A 23,915-nucleotide genomic window follows, 5' to 3' on the forward strand; every position below is an offset into this window, starting at 1 on the left:
ATTAGGATGCTAACACCCCTCAGGTTGGTAGTGGAAGGTCTTTGCCTAGAAACAGATCCTGTGAGTAAACCACAATGCAAGAACCTACACTAGTCCCAGAAGATGTCTCTCCACCTATCCCAGAGGACAAGGCAGTCTGACCGAATTGCAGGGTTCAAGAGGAGTTTCTTTATCTCTTGCAAGAGACAAATTGAACACCCCAGCCTCTTTTCAACTCTTGGTTCAGCAGATCTACAGATGGGAGTTCCAAACTCACTTTTGTGTGTATTTTCATCATCAGAACCCTAAATTAGTAGCTGTTCATTCACACACTTGATTGTGGTGGAGTCTAGTTGATCGGAGGCAATGGACCAGGTTACTCCTTTGAAATATATCAACTAGAAGAGCCTCACTTTTCCCCTTTGTTGGAGTCCTGTTTGTGAGCCTGTACCTCTAAAATCAGATGAGTAATCCATTGGAATACAATCAGATACTTTGCCAGATATCCTGGAGCACTCTTCTCTGGAAGACCTAACCTATTCCAAATGTATTAAATATCTGGGAGCAGCACTGAATATTAATATACTTCAGGATAAAGATGCACATACTGAACTCCTTGGTCTGCTCAAGATTCTGGATACACCTGCTAAATATGTCTAGGAAGCTGGATTGACAGTTTCAAATTCAAGAGTCTACTGGCTTTGGTGTAGTTCGCCTCTGCACCAATCTGTCATAGTGGAATCTGCAATGAAAAAGGCAAAGAAGACCCATATTCATTCCAATTCCTCACTTGAGAGAGCACATTTCTAGACAACTTCAGCAAAAGGATATTCTAAAGCACAGTGCTTTCTGCCTGCATTGCTAAAATGTGATGCAATACATTTATGATGATCTTCAGAAGCTGAAGCTGTACGTACTTTCCGCTGATACCTTCCTTCATCCATTCTAAGATGCTGAAGAAATGTCACACCTCCTCCGTTCTGTACATAAAATGTTTGGTTCTACGTCACATGCCTCTGCAACCTCTGTTGGAGCATGATGTATGGTTATGAGCCAGTTCCATTTGAAAGGATGTCTACAAGAAATTTGACTTCCCATGCTAGAGAAGTGTCTCCCAGATAAAGGACCAAAATTTGGCAGTACGATCTTTCTCTGGTATCTAAACAACCTGTGGTGCCCTTACTAGCCATACAAATTAACCTATTTTCACAAATGACTATCTGCGTTTTCAACAGTAGCTGCTTCAACCACTTCTGGTACAGTATCAACGGCAAGCTTCCAGCCAGACCTAGGCAGTGTGAATGCACTCCAGGCCAGCCCAAGCCAGGGTTGTTTTGGGGCCTGTTTAACACCCCCCCCCTTCCAGTAGCAGATTAAATTCAACATTTTCTGGAGAAATGGTATCAAATAAAGGAATCTTGGGTCCTCAACATTGTGCAGTATGAGCACCAGTTGCATTTCTCCCATCCCCCACCCCAAACTGTTCATCTCCCTGTCCAGATCCTTCTCATCTCCCACAGATACATCTAGAAGTGCAGTCTCTTAAGCACAGCATGTATATGATTTCTACTCCAGATATTTCCTCATCCCCCAAATGTCAGGGGGATTATAACCAATCCTGGACATGAGGCTTCTCAACAAACACATCCTCCAGGAGAAATTCAAATTGTACTCAGCACAATTCTCCTATTCATTCAGCAGGATGAATGAATGTGTGCCCTGGATATCAAGGATGCCTGTACTCTCATTCCAGTCCACCCAGCCCATTGGCATTACCAACAGTTCCAAGTAGATTCATCCCACAAAGTCCTTCTAGTTGACCTCTCTTCCACACCCAGAGTGTTTATCAAATGCCTTGTGGTAGTAACAGCATACCTACATCACCAGGATGTGTTTTCCTATACCTGGACAATTGGTTGATCATGGCGCAATCTCGAGAAGCAGTTCTCTTCTCTCTAGATGTGGCACTACATCTTCAGAACGTAGGTTTTCTCAAACTTCAAGAAGACCAAACCTACACTACCTGAATGTAGTCTGCTTTTGAAGTGCCTAAAAAGTAGAATAGAAACCAAATCTAGAACCTCCAGTTCATAGGGTCATGTATAGACTCCTTGCTTCAGAAGGCATTCCTGCCCAGTAAACTAAGATCAACCATGATATCTCTCATCCAAACACAGCTTTCCAGTCCATTGTCCACAGCCAGGAAGCTCCTCATAATATTGAGTCATATGGCGGCAGCCATCCACATAGTTCCACTAAACCACCTTCACATCAGTTATCTCTAGTGGGGTCTGAAATCTCAGTAGGATCAGCTCACTCAACCCCTCTTCAGTAGTGCAAATTGTACCACTGTTGGCAAGGGAGTTGCAGTGGTGGTTATGTCCCCAACTGCTCAGATAGGGACTCAGTTCACGTGTGTCCCTATCAGCTCATCCTCACTATGAATGCCTCCACCAGAGGTTGGGGAACCCATATGGGCTTCTCATGAATCCCTCTTCTAAATCGATCTCTTGGAGTTAAGAGCAATATGGCATACTCTTACCACATTCACACAACTTCTCTGAAAGAAGAGTATCCAAATTCAAATAATCAGGTTGCCATGTTCTGTGTCAACAAGCAGGGAGGAACAGGATTGTGGCTTCTCTGCCATGAAGTGCTTAAAATCTGGGACTGGGCAGAACATCAAGCAACCCTGCAGGCAACTTATCTGCCAGGTGTCTCCAACGTTCTAATAAATCTCAGCAAAGTGTTTCAACCTCATATGTGGTCTCTGCAGCAATCAGTAGCAAACTGTTTGACTTTTGGGGTCTACTGACAATAGACCTGTTGGATCTTAGCAAAATGCAAAACTAATTTTTCCTCCATTCTCCAAGCAGTCACAGACTAACACAAAATGCTTTCCTTCTCAATTTAGGCCAAAGCCTCATATACACTTTTCTGCTGATACCCCTCATGTTACAGAACTTTTCAGGATAGTACCCACCTGATCCTCATAGTGTTGGCATTTGCCAAGACAAATTTAGTATACATATCTTATCAAGCTTTCCTAAAATTCTCTCATGTAGACGGGATGCACTTTCATCCTAGCTTAGATATTGAGTTTTCAGCGATAGTACAATAGATGGGAAAAAGGTAGATTGCACATCTCCATTTACTAAGGCCCCATGTGTATGAAGGAGAAAAAGCCCTCTATACTTTGGACTATAAATGGGCCTGGGCATATACAAAAGACATATTCATTGCCAAACTAACTTTATCCAATTGGATAGTCCATTTGTATCACTGCTATTTCTTAGCAGGACTTAAAACTATTCAGTCAAGGTTCATCAGGTACAAACTGTGGCTTCCACTGTTGCCCATCTCCATCAAAGATAAATATAAAGCAGTGATATGATCTTCAGTTCATACATTCACGTCTCATTACTATCTTGATAACATTTCAAAGATGGACAGTAGATTTGGAAAAGCAGTTTTACGAAATATTTATTTATTTTTATTTAAAGACTTTTATATACCGAAGATCATGTACTAGTACATATCGCTTCGGTTTACAGATAACAGCAATAGAATTACCATATACATAGTATACATAGAACAATAAACAGTTAACCGTGTACAGTTAATAAATAATTAAGGTATTAAACATTAAACAAGGAGAAATTATACATTAAACAAGGAGTATTATGAATTAAACATTAGGTTTTTACAGAGAACAAATGAATGGGTATACATTGAACATGGCGTAAAACAAGTGAAACATTAATATGTATGGTACATTATAGGTAGTGTAGTACTTTATTGGTGGTATGGGAATTTAAGTGAAGGCTTTGGTGAAGAGCCAGGTCTTCAGTTTCTTCTTGAATGTTCGCAAACATGGTTCCAGGCGGAGGGTCCGAAGGCAGGTTGTTCCAGTGGTTGGGACCAGCAATCGAAAAGGCCCGTTTCTTCATTGAGGACTCTATAATCCACTCTCCTCGGTGGAGTCCAAATTGTTTACGAAGTAATAGCTCTGCAGCAACCCTCAGCATGGGACTTCCACATGTAATGACTAAATTCAGTCTGCTTATTGACAGAAAAAGCATTTTTGCTTACGTAAACAGTGTTTTCCATAGATAGCACGATGAATTAGTCATTTGATGTGGGTGATATCAACTGGCAGCACCGAATGGATTGGTCTCTCCAAGCTGTAGAGCTTTGAGCGCCTGCTTGGGACCTGCTGCACATGCTCAGAGCTCAAAGCTCTACAGCTTGGAGAGACCAATCCATTCGGTGCTGCCAGTTATCACCCGCATTTAATGACCAATTCATCCTGCTATCTACAGAAGACATAGTTTAACATAAGCAAACATATTTTTCTCTTTTTTATAGTACATTGTTTAGAATTAGGCTAATAGTTTTTTAACTCTATTGGGAAATGTTGATCCGTCTAGATTTCAATTCGAATATTGAATATAGTAGTATTCAAATGCTTATGAATATACAATCGCATCTCCCCTCTCCAATGATTTTCTTATATAAAGTCTCATTCATGCCTTGCTGCTTTATTCAGTTAGTCTTCAATTATTCCCACCTGTAATCTGTCCCCCTTCCCCCCCCGCCCCAAGTCATGCTTTCCCTGTTAACTTAAGGCCCCTTATTTGTGTTTTGTCTCTTATCTATCTTGACTGGATTGTAAGCTTCAATGAGCAAGAGCAGTCTTGTTTGTCACTATAAAGTTGTGTGTACATCTGGTATGTGCTATACAAATGATAAATATACTCAGTCATGTATATGACCCTATTCCATAGGAAGTAGTGAGCAAGGAAAATTAAGAGAATTGATGAACACTATCATAATTGGAAGGAAGTTAGAGAATGCTGTACTGGAATTGGGGAAGGCTTATGTGCAGAAGTCCAAACACTGAATCTCATCCTCTGCATGTTTCTTACCCTTATTGCCTAAATGTCACTGCATATAAAGGAGCAATTATTTCACAAAGATGTCAACTTTTGACTACTTTAAGGCTCCATATTCCACTCTTCCTAGAATTCTCCGATGAATCGGAACTCAACAATACAGAACAGGCTAGCACAAGAAAGGATAGGATAGAAAAAGAGCTCTGCTGTACGAGGTGGATTAGTATGCTCAGCACTGAACACTTCATGACCTGAGGAGCACATTGCACACTGTATGCACACAATTTTTAGTCTGGTAATATTTTTGTAGTGGGAGTTCTATATTAAAGATAAACTGTAGCTAGTGGTGATGTGCCTCATGATTGGTCAAAAATGGCACTGAAATTTAAAAAATATATTTTCTTTAATTTTAGGAGCGAGATGGTAAAGGAACTAGATTTGCGTATGTTGCACCTACAATACCAAGACGCCTGGCTAGTACATCAGACATAGAAGAGAAAGAAAATAGGTAATATGCTGCAGGTCTTATCTTGCTTTCAAACAATGTGTATTGGATGTGAATGGAAATTTCATGAAGACACTCAGAGCATACCTTCTGGGATTACATTGGAATGGAAAATATTTCAGACTGGCCTAAAGCATTTTTTCCCCTTTCCTGTAAAAGTTTTAACTAAGCATGTATTGATGATCTCCATTTTAACCAAGCAGAACATCTTATTTGATTCATTAAAATATGTGTAAAAATAGACCACTGCTGATACCATAGATATAGCTCATTTTCATCAGCTTTTGTTTTCAACATATTAGTCTTGCACTTTTTTCTGACTTGCTGCATTCTAACAGTATTTCTAGTTTTGCAGTATATCTAATTTTGTAGCTTCAGAATGTGGCCTGTCAGAGGGAGGTGTTCTGGAGGACAAATCTAGGCTTCTAGATGAGAATTTGAAATCCAAAAGATTAGGGGTTGGTCCTGGGAGAAAGGAGTCAGATCTGAGGAGGGTGAAGGAGAGGGAAAGAGAAAGGGGTTGGGGAAAGGGAGTTCAGGAGTTGAAGTGTGGAAAGGATGGCTGCATGATGTACTCTTACAGACTGGAGGAATTCTGCACACACATTACTAATTCTGTATATTTGAGTAATAACTTTTTAGTGTATTTAAAAAAAACCAAAACAAAACAAAAAAAAAAACAAACAACTTATTTTCCCGTTGATGAGCAGGCTGAATTAGCCATGCTGTCTGGTATGTCCGTCCAGGTGGCTCGAGGTGGAAGCTTCGCTGCCTGTGCGATGGTTCCCACGTGATTGCCCGACTGCCTCAGTTCTGTTTTTTTTCCCATGCAGCTCAGACGCATATTTCCTTCTCTCACTTTTTATCTCTTCATTCTCTCTTCACTCCGGTGAACCGCCAAAAGCACGTTTAAGCACTACCCATGGCTCCCAAGATACCAGGCTTCAAGTACTGCCAGTGTGGGGCCTGACCATGACCAAACATCCTGCTATGACTGCGGCAGAATGTCACCGAGAGCCCAGCATCAGCGGGCTGAAAAGATGGCCAGACTGTGGGACAACAAGGGAGCCGCCTCGGGCTCCTATGCCCTAACACATCGTTTGACCCAGTCTTTGCCCAGACCCAAGTCGCAGAGACAAACTACGCTGAAAATATCTTCACTAGGGTTGACTTCGAAAGTTCAGAGCTAGGTGGGGAAACCCCCCCCCAGAGAGCTCAGAAGTAAGGGTTCGGGCAAAAATCTCCACACAACCCCTAAGGCATCAAAACTAGCACTGAAGAGCATTGAGTCGGATAGATTTGCGCCCTCTGACGCATGTAGCTACGGCTCTCAAAAAATCAGTTGACGCATGTGGAACCCGATGCAGTACAACTCACGATGCAGGACAAATCGCAGAACACACATCGGCCATTGGATGCGTCGAAGGATAAATCCCCCATGACACAAAGACTAAAGATGATGCAATTGATGCAAGAGCATCACAAGTCAACACACTCTGCATGTAAGAAACATGCATCGCAGCACACAGGAAACAGGGGGCCTCACAGGGGCAGTGGCATCCAGACCCACAAGTGGTCTTTTCCACAGGAGCTTATGGATTCTGATGCCTCTGTCGAAATTATGCAGGTCTCTTAGGGCTGCTCTTCTTTGTTTTCCAAGAGAAGGTACAGAGATCGGCGACCAAAATGATAAAGGGAATGGAACAGCTCCCCTATGAGGAAAGACTAAAGAGGTTAGTACTTTTCAGCTTGGAGAAGAGACGGCTGAGGGGGGATATGATAGAGGTGTTTAAAATCATGAGAGGTCTAGAACAGGTAGATGTGAATCTGTTTTTTACTCTTTCAGATAATAGACTAGGGGGCACTCCATGAAGTTAGCATGTGGCACATTTAAAACTAATTGGAGAAAGTTCTTTTTCACTCAACGCACAAACTCTGGAATTTGTTGCCAGAAGATGTGGTTAGTGCAGTTAGTATAGCTGTGTTTAAAAAAGGATTAGATAAGTTCTTGGAGGAGAAGTCCATTACCTGCTATTAAGTTGTCTTAGATAATAACCACCGCTATTACTAGCAACGGTAACATGGAATAGACTTAGTTTTTGGGTACTTGCCAGGTTCTTATGGCCTGGATTAGCCACTATTGGAAACAGGATGCTGGGCTTGATGGGACCCTTGGTCTGACCTAGTATGGCATGTTCTTATGTTCAGTTGTTTCCAAATAGAAGCAGAAGCAACCTCAGCTTCAGGAACCGCTGGTCAAAAGGTGCAAGTCTTGCCAAGAAGATTGAAGTCAGATGGAGCACAGCAGATGCCCAATCTCCTCAATTCTTCTAGCAGTATTGTCCTGCTTCAAAGCAAAAAGGTGACCTTAAGGTCAGGCAGGAGGGGATGGGGATACATCTCCTCCTCCGCAAAAAGGAAATACTCTTCTCCCAGACCAGGGTTAGGGGAACCTGCCTCACAAGCCATGTCCCAGAGATCAGACATTCTGCAAACCTTTTTTGCTTCCCTGCCTACTGGCCACCACCCTCGACCACATTCTAGTTCCTGTGATGTGGCCTTATCACCACCTTCGCTCCCTTCTCCTCAACAGGAGCATGAAGGATAAGATTGTCGTGACCCAGATCAAACAACCTCCCTGGAGCCAGATAGGGAGCCTCAAGACTCTCCTCCAACTTCATCGATGGAAATACCATTGGACCCTCCAGAAGAGCCACCGGAGCCATCCTCACCTCCGGAGGACCTAGCTTACTCGAAATTCATTGAGAAAGTGTTCTCTCCTAAAGATAGCAACCAAAAAGTTGCTGGATCCAGAGGTCCATGGTTTACTGATTATCTTCGATGCAGTAATGGACAAATCATTGGAGCCTCCATTCTCAGGCCCTACTACTTCATGGAAGACTGACTTGAAGTTTCGGATGCATTGATCTTTGCACTGTGGGTTGGTACAACTACCTCTCGCATCAGTTATGGTCGAGTCGGATGTCTTTAGTAAAAAGGTTTTCCAGGGGGCGATGTTAAATGCCAAGATTCAACAACATCAGTTCTATATTATCCAGTATTTGTATGAATAACTGCAGAATTTAAAGCCAAAAGAGGGTTAAACTGTCCAGTTGCAGAACCGGGCAGTAGCTAACATGGAGGAAGGATTACGCCATCTGGTATGCACAATTTATGAACCTTCAAAACATCTGCTAAAACATCCGCAACTTCTATAGCAGTCAGGGTTGCCTGGCTTTGAGAGAGTGCTACCTAGGATGACGTTCATGAGAAGCTGGCTGATCTCCCTTGCAAGGAGGATAATTTATTTGGAGCGAGGCTGCGGGAGACTGTATACCAATTCAAAGTGCAGAACGTAGCAGTCTCCTTGCTTACATGGTCAATGGAACAGTCTTCAAGAAGATTTTATCCAACATTTCTAAAACCTTTCTACCAAAGGCTGCAATACAGGCAGTTTGCTTCCTACAGGTCACCACCCTTTCAACCACAGAGGCAACACTCTACACTCAACCAAGGAGGCGCGCAAGAGTGCAACATCCACAAAAACAGCAGGACGGCAATCAAAAGCTACAACACAATTTTTGAAAACGGCTCTGCCACAGCTATTATTGGCAATAGGTGGCAGAATATCATCTTTTTACCACGCTTGGATTTCCATAACATCAGATCATTGGGTTCTCATTGTGTTGCAGAATGGATACAGACCTAATTTCAAGATAATTCTGCTGGTACCTCACCTTGCACCAGCTTTCCAAGATCAAATGGGCAATAAGCTTCTCCAAGTACTACCTCGACAGCAGTGCTAACAAGGATTTTAGTCCCAATACTTCCTAATCCTGAAAACGTGGAGGTCTTTGACCCATCTTGGATCCGCAGGCCCTCAAGTTCATTCTGAGGGAAATTCAAGATGACATCTCTCAAAACTATTCCATTTCTGCAACCCAACGATTGGATGTGTTCTTTAGATCTTCAGGATGCATACTCCCACATACTGATGCATCCATCTTCCTGGCGTTACGTTTGTTTTCAAGTGAATGCTCAACACTACCAATACAAGGTGGTTCCGTTTTGCCTGTCAGCTCCCAGAGTGTTCACGAAGTGCCTGGCTGTGGCCCACCTATTCAGGAAAAGGATTGCTTCTACTGTCCTCAAAATCCAAAATGCTCTGCTCACATCTGATTCTGACCATAACCTGCCTAGGGAATCTAGGATTCATAATCTAACTATGAAGTCCAATCTCCAGCCCACTGAAGTCCTTCAGTTTATAGGAGTGATGATAAACACGAAACTCTGTAAGGCTTTCCTTCCATCAGAAAGAATCCAAACTTTTCACAAACTGGCTCATGTTTTACAGAACCAGTCTCACCCCCCAGCTTTTGTCAAACACTCACCATGCTAGGCCACATGGCGAAGGCCATTTGTCGTTCCACACACCCACCTTCACATGTGACAGCTGCAATGGGGATTCAAGGCACAATGGTCTCAGTTCGACCACTCAATCTCTACAGGTGATCATGACTCAGTGATCTCAGACATAGACTGGTGGCTATCTCCCCAGGTTCTAGAATCAGGCGCACCATTTCAGACCCTGGCATATCAAATTGTCATGACAGATGCATCCACAAAGGGATGGGGAGCACATATATACACCTGAAAACACAGGGAGTTTGGTCTCTACAGGAAAGAACTCCAAATCAACCTCTTGGAGTTAAAAGCTATAAGGAACACAATCTATACCTTCTCTTGTCTTTCTAACAGAAGAGAGGATAATGATTTATACAGGCAACCAGGTGATCATGTTTTACTTAAAGAAGGTGGGTTTGGTTCCAGGATACTTTGCAAAGAAGCAGTGCTGATCCTAGATTGGGCACTAGACCACTCCATTCAGTTGCAGGTGACCTACCTTCCATGTATCAGGAACATAGAAGCAGACAGGCTCAGCAGAAGTTTTCATCCCCACGAGTGGGCTTTGCATCAAGAAGTGGCAAACCCTATTCAGGAGGTGGTGAATATCCTGCATGGACCTCTGCAACAAAGTGCAACACAAAACTGCCACATTTTTGCACTCTGTACCTGAGCAGATGGAGGATCGCCCAGGATGTGTTCCTAATTCCCTGGATGGAAGATCTGTTTTATGCATACCTGCCAATACCTCTAATAGGTTGTGTGATCCAAAAATACATTGTGGGGGAATCATATCTCATCCTCATTGCTCCAATGTGGCCCAGACAACCGTGATATGCCTATCTCATACAACTCTAGTCTCAACCACTAATCTCCTTGGGAAACAGGGCAGACCTGTCATCTGCTGCACTCCTCGCTACACCTGAGGGCTTGGAGGTTGAAAGGGAGGTGTTATGTCATCTCTCTCTCCTTACTGTGATTCAGGATATTCTAATATCTGCCAGAAAGCCATCCACGAGGAAGAATTATGCAGGTAAGTAGCATAGGTACCTTCACTGGTGTGCCACAGTGGAATTAGACCCATTCGGCTGTTTCCCAAAACTGTTGCAATATCTGCATCTGTTACACTCTGGCCTTGCAGTGTCATCCATCAGAATGTACCTCAGTACCATAGTAGAGTTTCCCTGGGTGGAAGGATGATACGCCATCTCTACACACCCACTGGTGTCTCGTTTCATGAGAGAGACTTTAAGACTTTCTCCCCTGGTTTCAAAACCTGCGGTTCCTTGGGATATCAACTTGGTATTGGAACAACTTATGCTTCCGCAATTTGAGCCAATGCAAACTACCTCTATGAAATTTCTGACACAGAAAGTATTGTTCCTGATTGTGATAACTTCAGCAAGATGGGTTAGTGATATTTAAGCATTAGTCCACTATCCCCCTTACTTGCAATTCTACCATGACAAGGTTACCTTGCAGACCCACCCAACCTTTCTTCCAAAAGTGGTCTCAGCTTTTCACCTGAATCAGTCACCTTTACCAACCTTTTTTTTCCCCCCAAAACCGTATGCAACTGATAGGGAAAAGATTCTGCGCACTCTGGATTGTAAAAGAGTCCTGGCATACCACAAACAGAGGTCTCAATCTCCTAAGTATCCCAATTCTGTCTCCTTCAACCCGAATGCCCCCTGGTTGCCAGTCACCAAAAGAATGTTAGCTAACTGGTTGTCCCAATGCATTCTTTTCTGCTACTCGACCCAGCCATCACTCCTTGCAGCTAAAGTTAAGCCACATCAGCTCAGAGCCACGGCAGCTTCAGGAGCTCACCTTCACGAGGTACCAGTTCTGGACATTTATAGAGCGGCTACTTGGTCCTCTCTTCATACATTCACATCCCATTACTGCCTCCAACAACAAAGGAAATCAGATGCAGCAATGGGTGCGGCAGTACTGCTCCATGCCACTGGCACATAGAGCTGTCCACCAATAGGGCAGGTTTGGTACACTGAATCTCCTAGAGTCTGACATCAATGGAGAGTGCCACTTTTATGCATGGGTAGTCAACAGTGTGCTCAATCAACCCTCAGCTGGGGACTCCCAGACAGCATGGCTAATTTAGCCAGCTTATTGATGGGAAAAAAGCAAGTTTGCTTACCAAAAATGGTGTTTTCCGTAGATAGCAGGATGAATTAGCCATGCAATCTCACACTCATCTCTGGGCAGCCTCTCCTTCTTATATCTTTGCCTCTTTGTTCTGTTTGCTGCTCATCCCTACTTTATCAACTGAGGCAGTCAGGCAATTGCAGGGGAACCACTGCACAGGTGCAGAGAGCAAAGCTCTGTATATCTTGAGAGAAGTTTCTGCCTGGAGCCACCTGGAGGGATGTCTCAGACAGCATGGCTAATTCATCTTGCTATCTATGGAAAACACACTTCACGATAAGCAAACTTGCTTTTCTGCATCTTCTAGGAAAAATCTGTCCAGTGTGGCTTACATATATACAGGCATAAAATACACATAATGCAAACAAAATCTAAAAATACATAAAGCCTAAAAAAAAGGTTTTAATCAACTAAAAGTATTGCATTTTAAATGACTCCGATTTATATTACGGGAGTTTTGATAGTTAAAGCATGCAAAGTTTTAAAATATGTGCAGAATTTTTAAAACATTTTTTGCACAGAATTCTCCCAGGTGTCATTACTGCTTAAACATGGCCTTTTATCGTAATAGGTTTTCTAACAGCCTCTTTAATTAGACTTTAACTCACCCCACCATGTCTGCCTTTTCATATTTCAGGATGTCTTCCATATTAATAAAAAATATTAAAGCATTAAAAAAAAAAAAAAAACCTCCAGAAAAGGGTATTTTTTATTTTTACTGAGTAAAAACATTTTCACTTCCTGTTGGCGGTGTTGCTGGGGTTTTCTTTTTTTGTTTTTCATTAAAAGCAATGCTTTGCTAGGGAATCTCACTTGTGTGACTTTTGAACTAATTATCTTCAGAAAAAGCAAAATTGCTTACTTTAACAGGTGTTCTTTGAAGACAGCAGTTCACCAAACACACGGACCTTCCCACCTCCTCTTTTGGAAGAGTTCTTGCCCAATTAAATCTATTCTAGAACGGAAAGGAGTAGTGGGGCCATGGCAGTGTGGGGCCTCCTGTGCATGCATTGAAAAGACCATGAGGCCTTTCCAGAAAGTTAGGGAACAAATTTATGTCCTGAGTCCACCTGCATGAGTGAATTACTGTCTTCAGAGAAGGCTTTTGCTTCATAGATAAGTAATTACTCTTTTTTTTTCCAGTGTTTTTCTCCCTCCCCTTTTCCCTTCCCCTCACTTTCTCGTCCCCAGAAATGTTTCTTGAAGTTTGTGTTTGGTTTTACAGGGACTCCTCTATTAACCTGATACGTAATAGTGGATCATACACTAGAAGAAGATGGGACGAAGACTTTAAGAAAAACAGCTCTGTTAATGAAGGACTAAACACACATTATCAAAGAAGGTGGTAACATGCTTGCTGTATATCAGTTTGAGTACCTTTTTAGGTTGTTTGCATTTGGATGGTTCTGACCTATAAAATGGATGGCCCTTAGAGGACAGAATAAGTGGGCTGTGAATGTGCTCCATGGGGTGTTACTGTAAAGCCACATTCACACACTCGGCATGTAGCGAGGGCTTTTCGCTTTGTACCTCTCAGTGCACCAGATTTTTGGCTGTATATCTGTAACTATGCTCTGTCTGTGGGCTGTATTTCAGGGGGTGCCTGAGATGAGTGAGGCATGGTGTTTTCCTTCTTCTGCTTTTGTTCTCTTTGGCACATCAAACTACTGAAAATATATGTAATAAGAGAGATTTACATGGTGTATTTAAGAAGTGAAATGCTGTTGTGTGACTAAATGGCCAGAAAAAAACAGGTATTCGGGTTTTGTTTTTTTTTAACACCCCCCACCCCCCTTCAAAATCAGGGAAGCAAGGAGAGGGGTTTTAAGAGCCTGAGACCTGAAACAGATGCCGTTTTTATAAGTCTAGGAAAGTTCAGCCTTCTGTACCTGCCGATGGTGTCAGCCTGGGTCCTTATCCATGTGTGCATGTGGGGACAGTTTCTGTGCATAAACTCCACAAACAGGCCAAAGGGGGTGGGGGTGAATAAACACCCATGGATAGGAAATGTACTCATTTTCCTGGCTGAAATGCTTACTCTTCCCCACCTCTCAAACACATGATGCAAAACACAAGTCTAGCCTGAAGCTTCACAGAAGGATGGGGCAGCCCATCCTTTGCTTCCTGCCAGCTCAGTCATAAGCAGATGGAATAGTGGGATCAGTTTGGGGTGAGGGACTTGAATGTCTGAGGAAAAGGGGCTGAGGTGATGAGCACTTTGTGAGTGGGGGGACTGCAGGGTGTGTGTGTGTTTTAAAAAAACCCCAAAACCTTTGAAAATTGTGTACTCTTCCAGTCTTGTTTTCTAAATAGATGGAATTCATACTTTTAAACTCTTATAGCCTCAGAAACGAGGCAGATCAGAACAGAGGATTTTGATTTTGTCTGCCGATTGAATTATGTAAAATGTGACGGCCTTTACTTCATTTTTATTTTCTTTTATTAGTATTGCTAAAAGTCATCGCTAGATTTGTGCAAATATGTTAGTTTCTGGCAGAGTTTAAGCATACAAAGTTCCACGTAAGCAAACCCTTTCGATTTCTCATTTATTTCAAAGAACGTGCTTCTACCTACTCCCCATTAATTTAATATAATTAAGATTGCATCGGGGGAGGAGGGCTGTGCTGAATCCTGAGTTTCACTGTAGTTTTTTCTTTTTTTATTATAAAGGCATGTCTAGTTTTAGAGCAGGTTTTCTTCTTGTACATACTTTAATTTTCTCAGCACAATAAACCTTCCCAGCTGTATTTTGTAGCACTTACTTCTACAAAAGCCTTAAGAGAAACCCTGATAGTTACCTTAATTGGATCTACTGGTAGCTAAGGCTTGTACAGCTGTTGCCAAGTCATCCTTAAATAGTTAGGGGCGGAGTTGCCTGATTTTGTAGACTAAAGAAAGAAGTTTTGACTAAACCACATGTCTTCCATAGTAAGTTGATGGTCTAACAGAACTTCTAAGTTATACTACCTTCTTATGGGTAGAGTTTAAAAGGGCCGCACACGTGCCCATAAATGCACATATCTTGCCGCACGCAAAGATACGTGCTATTTTATAACGTATGCACGTAGGTTATAAAATATCCTTCGCGTACATGCATATCTGCAGCTTTACACACATCTTACATGTGGTAGGGGAGGGGGAAGCGAGACTATAAGGCTTAGTCTGATACTCTATATGGACAATTCTAACAAAAGAAGTTGATTTGTACACTGCAGTCTCTGCTAGCTGCATTGTACCAATCAACTCCTTTTTATCACTTACAAGGAATAAAATTCTTTATTGAGTTCAATTTTACAATGAATACCTCTGAATGACAAACATCCCCCCCCCCAACCCACCTCCCAAAAACTCACCCCGAATCAGTGCCCCTTTACAATGGACCATATAGAGAATATCAGATTGAGCCTTATAAAGAGTCGTGCTCGCTGTTGCTCATAAACTAGTGTAGCTCCCACGTGGCCTGCTTATGCGTATATGTGGCCATTTTTGCACGCACAAGGCTTTTAAAATCTACCACTTAGGGAACAGTTCACTCCAACAATAAAATGACTAACCATTCCCTTGCAAATCCAATTAATCCACAGCATCTCTGATTTTATAGGATTGAGCTACAAATTCTGATATTGCAACCTTTCTGCTGCTTCTACCAAACAATAAGATGAGCTACCAACCACAGACTGGGCATGGGACATGCTAATGTAAAACAGAATATTGTTAAAATAAAAGTGGAACTGTTATGTCCTATAAAGTCCAATGCTAAACAAAATAGGACAGTATTCAGTCCTGAGGGCGAAGGATGTTAGGCATCCTAGGTGAACCTTACAGCATTGCACCTCTTGTCACACCCTTCCTGCACACAGTTTATCCATTTATAATAGATTTTACATGAAAAGGGAGAAAGTGCAGCTTTCTGAGTTAAAAAAAAAAAAACAACCTATATATGTGTGTATATATATATATATATGTGTGTATATGTATATACATCTACACATGAAATTGCCATGCTGGGTCAGACCAAGGGTCCATCAAGCCCAGCATCCTGTTTCCCACAGAGGCCGAACCTGGCAAACACCAAGAAGATCCCATGCCACTGATTCAACCAATAGCAGTGACTATTTCCCAAGTAAACTTGATTAATAGCAGTCAATGAACCCAGCTACATTAACTGCACCAACCACATCCTCTGGCAACAAATTCCAGAGCTTTGTGCATTGAGTGAAAGAAACTTCTCCGATTAGTCTTAAATGTTACTTGCTAACTTCATGGAATGCCCCTAGTCCTATTATTTGAAAGTGTAAATAACCAATTCAGATCTACTCATTCAAGACCTCTCATGATCTTAAAGACCTCTATCATATCCCCCCTGGTGCAGATCCAGTATCGGACGGAGGCCTCCGGATTTCTTTGGAATGAGAAAATATGGGGAATAAAAACCTTGGTTCTGATGTTGAAGAGGAACCATTTGAATAGAATTATGGAGTAATAGGTTTGATAACTCCATATGTAGGGATGCTGTATGGGAGGGTGGTGCTCATGTTGGAGACAGAGGAAGGAATGGAATGGATTTGAAATTTAGATGGTAACCTTCCTTAATGTTGATCACCCATTTGTCTGAAGTGATGGATTCCCAGTTGTTTAGAAAAAATTGGAGATGCCCTCCTATGAAGTCTGGAGGTGGCGGTGGCTGGATGTTACTCAAAAAGACAATTGCTGCAGTGCTGCTGTTTGCTTTTGTTGTCTTTGTTGTCTGGGTCTTCCCCTGGGCGTGGACCTGGGGGGTACATATGGATGTGGCCTATATTGTGCATATGGTCTAGAATATGACCGTGGGTAATACAGACGACGGTAAGGTTGAAAATATCTCTGCTAAGACTTGTGTGATTCTGAGGGGAAGGTAAGAGATTGTACCGCTGCACTTTGTTCTTTCAAATGGGAGACTGTCTGTGAACTGGTCACCAAAAAAATTGTCTCCCACGCATGGAATGTCTGCCAGTTTGTCATGGACATCAGTGTGAATAGTGCAAGACGCCTGGCAGCTATAGCCAAAGCGGAGGGTCTTGTAGATGACTGGAATGACTCGTAAACGGATCTGAGCAAATGTCTAAGTCCTTCTTCTAAATCCAAAAATGGTTGTGGAAGGGTATTATCTTCTGAAAGACAAAGTGGGCGAAGTTTTTGAAGAGTCTCGAATAGGTATTATGTAGTATGGTGTTGAATCCTAGATATCAACATGGAGGAATGATAAACCTTCTTTGCGAAGTCGTCCAAACATTTATGATCTCTATTTGGAGGGGCGTTCGAATGAAGTTTTGAGTTTTGCTTTAGCTGATTGATGAGGAGATTCGTAGATTGAAGAATTACGAATCTTATATTTAATGTCAATCTTCCTGGAGGTTGCTGTTGTGGAAAATGGTGTTTTCCAATTTTTTAACAGGAGGTTTTGCAAGACCGAATGCGATAGGGCAGTTGGTTCAGCAGGGGTTTCAAATATTTTTAGAATGCCCATCATTTCCGTTCTAGGATCTGGAATTCGTCCTGTTGCAACTTGGAGGAGGGTACCTACTTTTTCAATGAATTTTGAATAGGTTAAGTCCTCAGGGAGGAGAGTAAGGCTCCTGTTGTCCCTCTGGGGGTCCGATGGTAATCCGGTAGAAGTTAGACGAACCTGTAGAAAACTGTGAAATAGGGCTGTCTGGATGATGCTCGGGTTCTGAGCTGTGGTCCCCTGTACGGGGGTCCGGTGAAGGGGGTGCTGAAGTCTGTGGAGAGACCACTAGTGGAACCTGTTTTCCTTGTTCCAGGTCTTGAAAAAATGTGGATAGTACTTCTGATATTTTTGACATTGCAGATGCTGCAAGGGTTCCTTGCGGAGGGATGTATAATTTCTATCTTTTGTGTGGAGGATAAATGGCATGTAGTGATTTATCCTCCGGTGAAGTATTCCCACTGTAAATGTTGGGAGTTGTGTGAGCTTGTTTTGGTGTAGGTAGTGCTGATCCTGCTGACAAGGAGTGTGCACTGAGAGGAGAATGCTGTGGGGAAACTGATTCTGCGTTGGAGAGAAGTTCCACTTCAATTTCCCAGCTAGATGTAGAAGTAGGAGTGTGAGTATGTTCCAAGAACGAAGGATGTATTTTACCTTTTAAGCTGTGTAACTGAAGCATGCTCCATGGGTATGTTCCTGGTAGAAGTTTAGTGTTGATGTATGCTGCAAATATGTAGCCTGTTTTGTGACTTGTTTCGAAGAGGTGTCATGTTTTAAAAAAAACTCCATGTATTATGGCGGCGGCCGTGCTTCGTGGTGGCGCCGAGGCGTTGTCGTGTTTCACGACCTTGTCATGCGTCATAGACGCTTGTGTCTTTGACATTTGAATAGTGGGTTTCGCTTGTTTTTAGCGATTTAGAACCCATCGATGCGACTCCCTTGCTGTAGGTTTTACCATCCTTTTCCAGAGCCCTGGTATGGATGGAGGACAATTGGGGTTTTTGAAAACCCGAGGTAATGGCCGGCATGCTTCGCCCCACTTCGGAGGGGCCCAGGGAGGAAGCCCTTTTTGCGTGGGCCTTACCTGTCTTCACCGGTCATGGCGAAGAATGGGTCGAAGTAGGTGGGGCGTAGGAGTCCGTCTTCAGGCGCTCCATCATAGCCACCCTCTGGCATCAGGCCCGAGGAGACATGCGGCCGCAGTCTCTACATGACTTTTGGTCATGCTCTGGACCTAAGCAGATGTAGCAATAATTGTCACTCTGTGACTGACGTAATTTTGCCACATTGACAATATTTAAATCCTGATGGCTTCGGAGCCATCTGGAGATGAAAAAATGAGAAAACGGTGAGAAAATTCGTTGTCGTCAAATTGTGTGAAGAGAAATCCCCATGTGCGATCGGCTCGCAGAAAAAAAAAACTGAGGAGAAGAGGGAACCGCGCGGGAACACCACTGCGCAGCCGCACAGTGTCAAAGCTCTGTTACTAGCTGAGGAGACTCCGCCTACTTCGGGTCGCAACGCTTCCCAGACAGCATGGCTAATTCAGCCCTGCTATCGACGGGAAAACTGAATTACAATTTCAATATAGTAAACGGCATTAAATGCCAGCACTGGAGGAATAACAATCCTACCTATGAAAAGGTAATCCTGCAAATATACCAGACCCTAAGACGCTAATATACCTCCTATTAGGAAAACAGAGCAGATGAGACTGCTTTTAACTCCCTACTCTAGGAAACTACTTTGCCTTGGTCATACATGCAGAGCACGCAAACCCTCTTCAAAAGCAGAAAAAGAGACCATAAAGTAAAAATAGAAATGGTTAGACAAACTGAACTGGAAACCACAAGTCACTCTGTACGCAGTGCAATAATGGAAAAACAAACGTCACCATTCCTCATAAAACATCAAAAAATAAAATAAATACATGACTTTTGGTCATGCTCTGGACCTAAGCAGATGTAGCAATAATTGTCACTCTGTGACTGACGTAATTTTGCCACATTGACAATATTTAAATCCTGATGGCTTCGGAGCCATCTGGAGATGAAAAAATGAGAAAACGGTGAGAAAATTCGTTCTCTGTTCAATACTGTTCTCTGTTCAATACTGTTCTCTGTTCAATACTGTTCTCTGTTCAATACTTTGTCTATTGTTTAATGTACTCCCTTTAACTTTACCATGTTTAATGTAACGCCTTACCGGCGACAGTTTTGTTATATGGAAACCGACTTGATTTGATATGTATATCGAGAATGTCGGTATATAAAAACCCTAAATAAATAAATAAATATAAAACAGCCATCAAAACAGTAAAACCATGCTAATGAATAGAACATCTAATAATTAAAAACTTTTTCCAACCACCAATAACATTTCAAAACATCACACACCAAATAACACACAATGCTTAAAACTAGAATAAATTCTTCTGCTGTCCATACCTGGGGAACTCTTTTCCAGTTGCCCTGAGATTGTCATGGATTATCATGGTAAGGGAGGGTGTTTTGGTACACACTCTTCCTCTCACCAATACAGACTGACACATGCGAATATAAAAATTCTCTCATGTTATATCACCCACTCACTCTCCCCTCCAAAAAGCACACAGGGTGGTGGCAGCAGCAGCCACCTCCTTCAGTGCCCACAGAAGTGTTTTGTTTTTTGGATCGTGGAGGTTGACAATGCTCTGCTCCCTGCTTCAACCTGCATGCATCCTCACTGCTTCTGATCTGGACTGTGCTGGGGGGGGGGGGGGTGACTATTGCTGCTCCTGACAGCATGTGGCCCCACTCTCTCTTGAACACGGGGGTCTCTGCTGCATGCATCCCTCTGCGAGGGTAGGTTGAGTGTTGGAATCTTCAGTGGGGCAGTTGAGTAACTCAAGGGAGTATTATTACAGATTTAACCTCTTCATTATTTATTTAGGTTTTTTATATACCGGCATTCATGATACAATCACATCATGCTGGTTTACAGTTGAACAGGGGTGCATAATAACTTCAAACTTTAACTAAAGTTTAATCCTTCATCTCAGAGGATTAAAAACTTGGAAAGTTTTGCTGAGTCTGTGAACCTTGGGTATACTTAAACTTTCCTGTGATTAAACTTCTATTTCCCTTTGAGCTTTCTAAATATATTTGAAGGAAGTGTTACAGATCTCAGAAACCACGTTCCCTCTTGCTGGGAAAATCTATCTATCTTTCAAAGAAATGCTTTGCAGGATGGCACAGCAGAGCTTCCATTGATTTGTCAGGGTTTTGGAGAAAATCAGTTGGTTTTTTTTAAGACTAAAATATATTTAGTCTTTGGCCACTGGGAAGCTCTGTTTAAGAGACACAAACTTTAGATATTCCCAGATCTTGTAAGGGTTACACAAGAACATAGATTTTGTCCATGGGGGCTACTTGTATGGTTCAGCACCCCTGCAAATATTTAGTGGTCCTAAATGCTGTGGAATTTTTAATGAACCTCAGCAACTGAGTTTATAGACTCTGAATCCTCACATTATAAAGAACGTGAGCTGTGGTTTCTGTTTAGAAATGTAGGCCTTTTTTTTTATTTTCTTTGTTTATGCTTGAAGCTCATTCTCTTCCTGGTCCCTTCCACAGGTAGAAGGATAACGAGCAATATTTGCTTTCTTTTTGTAACCCGAAGGTGTGTGGTTTTTTTTGGTTTGCACAAACCGACTTTTCTTTTCAAATATTTTGTTTTTGAATTTATAAAATGAAGTTTACAAAAAGAATTCATAATTTTATGTGCATTCTAGTAGCATCTGAGTCCTGGCTTCTTAGCCTTTTCTTTACCGGCTCAGAGTAATAGCTGATGAAAACTAGCTTGAGGATTCGAGCCATATTTAGGTAATCCAGCTCTGAAAATAGCTGTTTGAGCTACGTTTATTCAGAATGGAAAGACTGGAAAGCCAGTGTCATTTTTCCATGATGACAATAGTAATGATTTGAAAAGCTTTATCGGTTTAAGCTTTTTTAACCGGCAAACATTTCAGGTCACTAATTGTCTGTGATGTAGACTCTGACCTGCTGTAAGGCTTCACACGCTGCCAGTTCAGCAGTGTGCCATATAATTAGGGGCCTTTGTTTTTCAGTTTAAACCGATTTTTCACTCTACTTGTAGGCTGATTTAAAGAGCAGCGCCAGAGCTGCAAATGCAAACTCTCTCCAGCCACTGTAGATGCTGGTGCAGGCTAAAGCACCTGCAGCATTTTAAAGTCCCGTCCCCCCCCACTGCTGACCCTCCAGTGCCGCTGAGGTGGCGTTTCAAGACCTCCCTCTCCCCCGCCAAAGTGCCTGCTGTTTGGTGCCGTGGCCGGTGCGGCATTTGAACTGGGCTATAACCTACCAGGAGCACTTCCCGACAGGCTCCCTGGCCTCGAGGCAGACCTGGGAGCCGCAGCAAGCAGAGGAGAAACTTGGAGCTGCCACTAGTAAGGATGACTGCTGTTGTAATGGAGGAGAAAGAGGGCGATTCCTGTTGGGGGGTGTGGGGAGAGAAAGGGACATGCTAGGCAGGGGGTGGGGATGCTGTTGTGTGGACGACTGGGAAAAATCTGCTTTTTTGTCCTGGCTTCTGTCCGTCAGTCTTATTTACCCAGATGAATAAGTCACACTTTTCCACAGATTTTCTCCTTTTTTTTTTTTTTTTTGTTGTCATAATAAACCCTGATAAATTCCTGGAAAAAAATTAAAAAAATAAAACGCAAAAATGAAGGTCCCTACATATATCTAGGGTTCTTTGTTTTATTGTTTTACAGATACTGTGAAGTTCCAACTTTATCTGTTTTGTCCTGATTAAAATAAAATACCTGAAAAGTGATTGGGGATGAAGGAGAAACATTCTTTGTGCTAATAGTTCTCTTAGATAGAAGGATCTATATTTTGAAGACTCAATGGCTGGTTACGAACATGTGTTGAGATCCCCAGCTGGTGCCACCATGAACAGCTTTGGCTGAGATCAGAAGCAGGGTGGAATGACTGGTGCTGGAGTGCCACAGCTAGGTCTGGTTTTCAGATATCAATGAATATGTATGAGATCTGCATATAATGGAAGCAGTATGTGTAAATATCTCATGCATATTCATTGTGGATATTCTGAAAACCAGATATATTTGTGGAAGTCCAGGACCAGAGTTGCCTACCCCTGGAATAAAGTCTTGAACAGTAATAAATACTGGACATTTGCCTTTTTTACCCCTTCAACCATTCCACCTAGCACCTTCAGTACAGAATTTGAAACATCCTATCTTTGAATGCATAACTTACTGCACGCACCTTTATTGCGTTCTTTTATACCCCCTATTCCTACCTAGTTGTATTTGTATTTCCATATCCACCATCTTATAACTATATAGTCGCTATAATTTTAAGCCTGTATCCTCCCTACCCCCTCCTGGTTCCTTGACATTCTCCCCCCCCCCCCTCCCCAAGTTCTATGCACCCTGTTCCATGTACCATGTTCATGTTCATATTGTAAACCGATATGAATGATCCTACAAATACCGGTCTATAAAAGCCTTTCAATAAATAAATAAACTGAAGTATCTATGGCAGTTTTTCATCTTATGCCCACTGATGCCATCTGGATACAGACATACCACCAGAGCTTAGTGAGTCGCAGTAAAGAAGAAAAAAAATTACAAAACAGCATAAACATATGTGAAGAAAGCAAAGCTATTTTGGGGAGTGTTAGTTTTGGTTCTTGTGTATAAATATCTATAGCTAAAATGCAAACACAAAGTATGGTATATAAGCAATGCCATATAACAGTTATAATTTTAGCAATTTTTTTTTCTCAAATGTCATCAAATTTGATTTTGGCTTAGATGTTTAAATTTGAGTTTCCTAAAAGCCTTTAGGAACGTTGATTTTACATGGACTTTGCAAAGGTTGAATGTGTTCTGCCAGGATGTCCTTTGGCCATCTATTGAACAGTATTTCATCTTAACTGCACACCCTGCTAAGTATTTTTATATATAGTTGATTGCCTCATTTTTGTGTTAATCTTCATATGGTGCTTTTTTTTTTTTTTTATAGCAGTTCTTTCGGCAGAAAACAAGATGAGCTGATCAACTCTAGTGTTCCAAGCTCTACATCAGCATCTACAACAGTTACCTCTCCTGTTGGATTTCAGAAAAACCTGCTGTCCAGCACAAGCACTACTGCAAAAACAGCAATGAGCTCCAGTCCAACCAGCCTACAAAGCAGGTAGAAAACATTGAGATGCTTTATGGAGGGGCATGGTTTTGTGCTTCTGTATGTGCATGCATTGTAGCATGTCGTGGGGCTTGGATTTTTTTTTTCCTGTTTACTTTAACTTGCAGAAGGCAATTTGATTAGTGAAAATTGGTCGTTTGTGTTACTGTAAGTTGCAACTGTTGTAATTTTCTAGCTGAGTGGTCCAGTTTAAAAAAAACAAACAAAAAAAAACTCCAAAATTTCTACATCACAACACTGCTCATGAA

At 42.1% G+C, this 23,915-nt stretch overlaps 1 protein-coding gene across 5 annotated transcripts in view; it reads left to right on the forward strand.

Annotated features, from left to right (window-relative positions):
- Positions 1-23,915, forward strand: part of PPP1R12A (protein phosphatase 1 regulatory subunit 12A) — a 306,305-nt gene that overhangs the window by 197,668 nt on the left and 84,722 nt on the right. For 4 of the 5 annotated variants that reach the window (XM_029597125.1, XM_029597121.1, XM_029597122.1 and 1 more), the window contains exons 11-13: positions 5,288-5,382; positions 13,175-13,291; positions 23,488-23,658. In XM_029597125.1, the coding sequence (XP_029452985.1) occupies positions 5,288-5,382; positions 13,175-13,291; positions 23,488-23,658 (383 nt within the window). The remainder of the gene's footprint in view (positions 1-5,287; positions 5,383-13,174; positions 13,292-23,487; positions 23,659-23,915) is intronic. The other variant, XM_029597123.1, reaches the window with a different exon arrangement.

Source organism: Rhinatrema bivittatum, chromosome 4 (assembly GCF_901001135.1).
Source record: "Rhinatrema bivittatum chromosome 4, aRhiBiv1.1, whole genome shotgun sequence".
In the NCBI taxonomy this organism is placed as follows: Eukaryota; Metazoa; Chordata; class Amphibia; order Gymnophiona; family Rhinatrematidae; genus Rhinatrema; species Rhinatrema bivittatum.